Raw genomic sequence first — 6,881 nt, forward strand, 5'->3', positions numbered from 1 at the left:
TGATTGCTAGATCCTGCCTCCCCTCGTCTAGTTTTTCTCCCTCCTTTCTTGTTAGGCAGGCAGCACAGTGGCTTGGAACGAGATTCTGCCCGCTCAGCGTGACACCATTCAGTGTATTTCTCCCATTCGTGACAAAAATTCAAGCTCTTGCTCTTACCGAGTCGTAGCTGGCAGTCCTTGTGCTTTGGCCGCGACGCGTCCACGTCGATAACGCTCATTCTCACGTTTCTTTGATTGAGAACCGGCACAAAATTCCCGACGCGCAAGACTGTTTTAGTTGGTCAAGCCGAACTGAATTTGATTTTGTGAGTGGTCGGCAGTGGACGGTAACAACACAAGGACAAGAACACTTGAAGAAACGAGAGAGCGAGAGCGAGAGCGAGAGAGAAACGAGAGAGAGAGAGAGCGCGCGTGCGAGAGAGAGAGAGAGAGACGTATGTGCGTGGGAAGCTTTGTACGGGTCTCTCATTCTCATTAATATCAAGCTCCTTCTTCAATCAGACGCGGATCAGCTAACTTTTAGAAGTTGCCCCCTCCGTTGCTCCTTCCCATTGCTGTAGCTCACAGCCCATCTGCCCAAACTAACTCCATGGCCTCCCCTTCACCCTCCCTGTGGCATGCTTCATTCCACGCAGTCGTATCCTCTCCTCTCTCTCTTGTTTGGGAGGCCACCCGCGATTTCGCAGGCGTGCACAAATGGGCGCCTTCCGTTGTCAGCTCCTGCACCTTATTGGAAGGCAATCCCAACTTTCAAGGCTGCTTGCGACGTTGTGACGGAGCCGATGGGAATTTCCTGGGCAAGGAACGGCTTTTGGAAATGGATGAGGAGAACCATCTATACAAGTATGAGGTGGAAGACTCCATCATACCCGGGCTACCAGGTTATGTGAGTACTTTCGAACTCAAGGACGCTGGTAATAACTCAACTAGTTTGACATGGAGTTATTTGGTGCCCGCAATGGCTTCAAGTTCCCCGGAAGAGTTCAGAGATCTCATCTTTGGATACTACCAACGCTGCATCTCAGATCTAGAAAAGTATCTTTCCGGAGATTGAGCACGCAACAAACTGGAATCTCCATGTAGCTCAGCTCTCTCTCTCTCTCTCTCTCTCTCTCGATCTCCCACGGCTACTGGAGAATTCGGCCCGAGAAGCTTTAATGCCTCACCTTGCGCTTTAAGTTCGCGTTAATTTTTGGAAATGCTTTGATCACGCCTTAGGTTAATCGACTCCGCACTTCCTTATCTTTTATAAATACACGATTTTTCAACGTCGTGGGCACCTGCACACGCGCGCACACACAGTGCCACAAGTACAGGCAGACAAAGGGGGACACACTCAGCGAGAATCAATCTCTGTATTGGAGCCCAGTTCAAATCCACCACAGTCTGTAAACTTGATCTCTTCCAACATAGTAAATTTCGCTTCCAAGAATCGTCTTTATCAATTTTGCCTTTTTTTTACTAGCATATCGATTTCCTCTTTGAAGGTATACACCTCGGGTTGATTAAAGAATTATGATGTCACACCACGAGTTGAAAATTGCATATCTTCGATACTTTTAGTGGACGGTAAGGGGGTTATGTGAAGGGGTTGAAATAGGTATGTCGTTGTACTTGCAAAATGCACCATGGGATATAGAGGGGAAATCGTGAGAAATAAGGGGGCATGGGAAATAGCACTCCATGATGTAGACCTTGTGCTATTTCCTTGACCATGGAGGTGAGAAATAAGGGGGGACCATGGGAAATAGTAATACATAATGTAGACCTTGTGCGATTTCCTCGAGCATGGAGAATTCTTTCATGTGACAATTCTCTACTAGTGATATGACAATTTATTATAGCCCTCTAGCATTTCAATGGATTGTAATGCCATAAACCAAGGGGATAACATCCAAAATATGCTTTTCCAATGGAAAAACATAAAAAAAGCCATCCTTGTTTCTTCTCTTTTCCCCCTTAATGACATAAGAGCCTAACATTTGTTCAATGTCTATATGCATTGGTTTATGGCTTGTTAATGTTGTCCTTAAAGAAGGATCCATTTGTTTAATTACTTTTAAGAATAATTGGTGGAAATGGCCACATCTATAAGCTTTAATCTCTTGGAGTGGGCTCTGAAGTTCCAGAGCATAATGAGAGACATGCTCTTCTAATCGTGTAACAATGCGTAGGTAGATCTCTTAATCATGGATAAAGTATGAGTTAGTTTTAACATGGCTTTTTTCTCCACCATGGAGACATTTACTTTTAATAGTGCAACAAGGCATAGTTTGGATGTATTCTAGTCGTACAAAGGTATATTTAATAGTGCAACAATGCATAGTTTGGATGTATTCTAATTGAACAAAGGTATATTTAATAGTGTAACGATGCATAGATGGATCTCCTTAGTCATGGACAAAGCATGCGATAGTTTCAACATAGCTTCCTTCTCCATATGTAGGCTTAATGATCAATATATGGGGAAAAAGTGAGAGAAAATTAATGGTATCTCTTAGAATCTAATTAGTTGTTCTTTGAAATATTAGGTAGCTTTTACTTAAAAAAGGATTCAAAAAGGGAAACCACTTTTAGAGTGGGCCCTTTAAAATCAAATTTTTATTGCCAATGTACCACTTTAATCCTAGTTAGGGGATTGTATAAAGAAAGCTCAAATATTAAAGGAAAGATTCTCCATCAATTTGTGACAAGGGAAGAGCATCAAGGTGAAATTGAAGGAGTTGAGACAAAGAGGGAAGAAGAAAGTGAAACATGGGGGAGAGGAGAGGCATGGCAAGGGAGGAGATGGGAGGTACTAAAGAAAAAGAAGTAGGGGGGATGAATATAGGGGAAGGAGAACCACACTAGGTGGACTTGTTATAAATTTAACACAAGTTGATTAAAGCCCCCAAAACAATCTAAATCAATAATTCATATATATTCCCTACATAATGATATTCAAAGCTAATTGATCACTATAAGGCTTATCGTATTCAAAGAAACCTATAGAGAACTTGAGATTAGGATATCTATATCCCCTAAATGGGATATTAAATCTACTCTCTCTTCAAGGATCTAGACCATGTTCTTAACTTGCCTCAAAATGTGCCATCAAGTCATAGAGCAATTCCCATGATTTCTTGAAGCAATAACTTTTCGTAGTCTACCTAGTACAAATCCTTGTAATTCCTCACATTACATCTTCAATACATGTACTCCCTAGGAAGCACATTGTTTTCATTTGAGATACTTTGGTAACACCTAGTTGAAATGTGCATTTATTAGCTATCAAGTTAATCTCTTCCAATGTAGGCTAACTGTAAGCTAACTTGCACCATGGAGTGGTGCAAGAAGATGCCCAATGTAGGTTGTCCTATGTATCTTTTACTAGTCTCCAAAGAGAGAAATTTGGAGACTAAGAAGGCACATCCTTTCATACTCTCCCTAGTCTCCCTCTTTTGCACTGAGCTGGGTCCCAATAAGCCCAATCATTTTTAGAGCTGATTAGTGCAAAGGACTTTGCAAAAGGAACAAAAAAGAACTCTCCTTAAAGGAACAACCTAGAAAGTCTTCCAAGATTTTGGCCAACTACATTTATGTTCATTGTGTTGAGATATCGAGCTCCACTCGTGATATGCCAGGGTGACCGTTGTGCATTTATGTCACCAACTTGTTAGCTACAGATGCGATTGGTACACCGCCCATGAATAATAGCAGGATGACAACTATCCTTATGTACTCTAGTTCGTGGCTCAGTTAGTATGCCACCTTAGTTAGCTGAGTTTGGTTTGAGACCCACATATAGGGTTCCTCTATTTATTTGTACTAGAGTTCTTTTGGCTTTCAGAACTAAGAAGAGGAAAAAGTGTTTTCAGCCTCCACCTTTGTGTATATTCCCCCATTGTGTATGTGAGAAAGCCGCAAGTGAGACTCCTTCCTTCTCTCCCACTATCTTCACACATTGCTCATTGTAGCATAATTGGTCACCAGTATAGCATAGGGCCTCTGGTTATATTTCCATTAGAGATTAGGTTTAAAGTGTCAGAGGTAGTCCTTGAATGAGGTCATGAGGAAGAACTATTACTCAACTGGTGGTCACAAGTGACATAGGGCCTCTAGTCATATTTCAATTAGAGATGTAGGCTCAGAGGGTGGGAAACAACCCTTGAATTAGATCACATGAAGAAGAAGTATTGCTCAGATGGATTGATGGAGATTCTCAGATTTAAGGGTTAGAAAGAGTTTGTAGGGTTCATAAATGGGATAGTGTTGAGAAACCTTTGACTTTAAGGGTGAGAAAGAGTTGTAGAGCTTAGAAGGATTTGTTTGAATGATAGAGGGTTGTAAGGTTAAGGAGGAGGCCTAGGGTCAAGAAAGAGGGAGCTAGTATGCTTCATTAAGGGGGTGGTAAGGTCCAAGAAGTTTATCTTAGGGTTTTTCAAGGTTGCAAGCATAAATTGGGATTGGGACTAGAGGATCGTGAAATCAGTTTCGATGTAGGAGTGGAGACAAAGAGTAATCTAAGAGTCAGACGATAGGGGAGAGAGGAAAGAGGCAGAAAGGAGAGGTACTATGCATAAGAGAGGCTAAGGGAGAGGAGAGGGAGGGATTTAAAAGAGTTCGAGAGTTCCGGGATTGTGGATAATCTTAATGGTAAGGACATGCTGGTACACATCAATACTGAAAGGACAAGGGTTGCAAGGTTGGCTACTTGTTATAAGAGTAGGGGCATGCTAGTACACATTCATATTGCAAGGGAGCACAGATACAAGACAACATGCACATGGAAAAAAAGACAAACTAAATAGTGAGCCCAAAGAGTATGGCCCTCCTTCCATTAAGAGAAATTTATGCAAGTTGTTAAAGTTTCCTCTCTACATGTTGTAAAGATCTTTGTTAAAATACGAATCGTGCACTACTAACATGTAAAGTACATTTGTTCAGATGTGAATTTGGGGTATCCATGATATGGGATTGAGAGTTAGTGAGCATGTTCTTTGCTTCGTGAAGATCGGGACTTTGGGTGCTCACATTTATAGAATGTGCTCGTTCACAGGCAACGGAGAGAATGCAAATGGAAATACTTAAAGGTAACAAAGTCCTTAAAGAAATAGTAGTTTCATTCATTGTGTCAATGTTGTGTGAGGCAACTACAAATGGCATAATCCATCTAGGCCTCAAGAATTTGCACCCAAGCTTTGAGGGGAACATATGTTGGTCACGCCCATTTAATTAGTGGTCGCCTCTACGACTTTTTTTCGATCAAAAAAATGATTTCTTGGTTTTCATTGAAATTTCCAAATTCTCTTCAATCAAAATAATTTCTTAGTTTGATTTATCCTCTCATTGGCTACTTGGGAAATGGCTTCTTTATCTTTTGTCTCTTTAGTCTTCACTATGCCTTCTATGCCTCGATGTCTGCACATGTCATCATGAGTCTTCAGATGATGTCAACTTGTGCATGATACAAGACAAATTACATCATGCTAGCAAGTTGATAGGCCTCTCATTCAATGAATCACGCTATTTTGAAAGCATTTACCCCCCCCCGTCCGATCAGAAATTCATGCCATGTTAGATGAGCAAGATATGCATAGGAGGGGGGGGGGTGCTTCCTTGTTACCTTATACTTATGTTTCCCTCTTAGATGCATTCCATCACATTGAGCGCTTGCGTAGAAGTGCAAGGTATCATTACAATATTGCTTTAGGTCCTGTTCCATGGAAGTGGTGGTGCATAAGCGAAAGGGGCACCCAATCTAATATATCCTTTTACACATTATTCTATTAAGGTGACATGCTCACTAACCTACAAGTCATATTCAGTACTAACTCCAACAAGAATCAATTTTTATCTAGAAAAATACTTAGACTTGACACTAGATTTGTCCTGTTACTACAAAAACTAGGTCCCTCGATAATTCTGATTTGTGTAGTTAGTGAAGGATTGCAATCTTGCTACTACATCCTTGCAGGGATGGGAAATACTCCTTTTGGAGGAACAGATGATGGTTTAAGGTATTTATAGGTGCTCACTTGCATTCATCACTTTGGAAGCCTAGGTGAGTCAAGAACTCGTCGAGAAGGCTAGACATATCCTATTGAGGACATGCATTAAGTCCCCCATATTTTCTACCTTCCATCATAATGCATGTCACACCCTAGTCATATTGCAACTTTTCACAAATTAGATGATTAGGACAAAGTCAATTCATAGGGTCCCCCACATCAGTCCTCCCACTCTATATCTACTAGGGAGTGCTCAAAAAAATGCCCAATCAATCATAGGTCCAAACTCAGTTCACACAATGCACAAAAATAGGTTCACTGAGTGATCGAGAAGTGGAAAAAGTTCATAAATCTAGGTCATTTAAAGGAGTAATATACTCGAAGGGCACCAAACCAAGTTCATAAGAGGTCTAGAGGATGTGTACAGGTAACAACCAGAATCTCAAAACATCAAGTTTAAAGAGAACACTGAATTAAGACCTGTTTTAGTGCCCATTGAATTAGAGCCTATTTAGTGCTGCAAGATTATGGCTATCTTAGCGCCCATCAGGCTACACCATATTTCAGTGCAGACGGTCAGCATTTAACGTGCTAAATTAGCAACTAACCCTACATGCTAAATTAACATTCTATAAATGCAGGGTCCCAAGGGACCTTCACATTGAATTAGCAATTTTAACCAAACTCTACCAAAATTTCTCCAGAAATCTTGAGCACCTCTAGAATCAATTCCTATCCTCAAACCTACTAAAGAGTCCTCTCCATCTTCCCTTGAATGTCCTTCGACTCTTTTGATTCCATCGATGCTCTTTTAGAGAGCTCTACTCTATGGACGAGGACCCGTACTTTGAGATCGGAGAAGATCTCTTTGAAGCTGATCCTATATCCCAT

General features: G+C 41.1%; 1 protein-coding gene across 1 annotated transcript; it reads left to right on the forward strand.

Annotated features, from left to right (window-relative positions):
• The first annotated feature begins 454 nt into the window (after nt 1-454).
• Nucleotides 455-1,352, forward strand: LOC147891031 (lachrymatory-factor synthase-like). The gene has a single exon (XM_087389929.1). The coding sequence runs from the start codon at nt 590-592 to the stop codon at nt 1,052-1,054; it is 465 nt and encodes a 154-aa protein (XP_087246055.1). The 5' UTR covers nt 455-589; the 3' UTR covers nt 1,055-1,352.
• The last annotated feature ends 5,529 nt before the right edge of the window (nt 1,353-6,881 follow it).

Source organism: Dipteris shenzhenensis, chromosome 18 (genome assembly GCF_047967505.1).
Source record: "Dipteris shenzhenensis isolate YYH24624 ecotype China chromosome 18, Dip_SZ_1.0, whole genome shotgun sequence".
NCBI classification, from domain to species: domain Eukaryota; kingdom Viridiplantae; phylum Streptophyta; class Polypodiopsida; order Gleicheniales; family Dipteridaceae; genus Dipteris; species Dipteris shenzhenensis.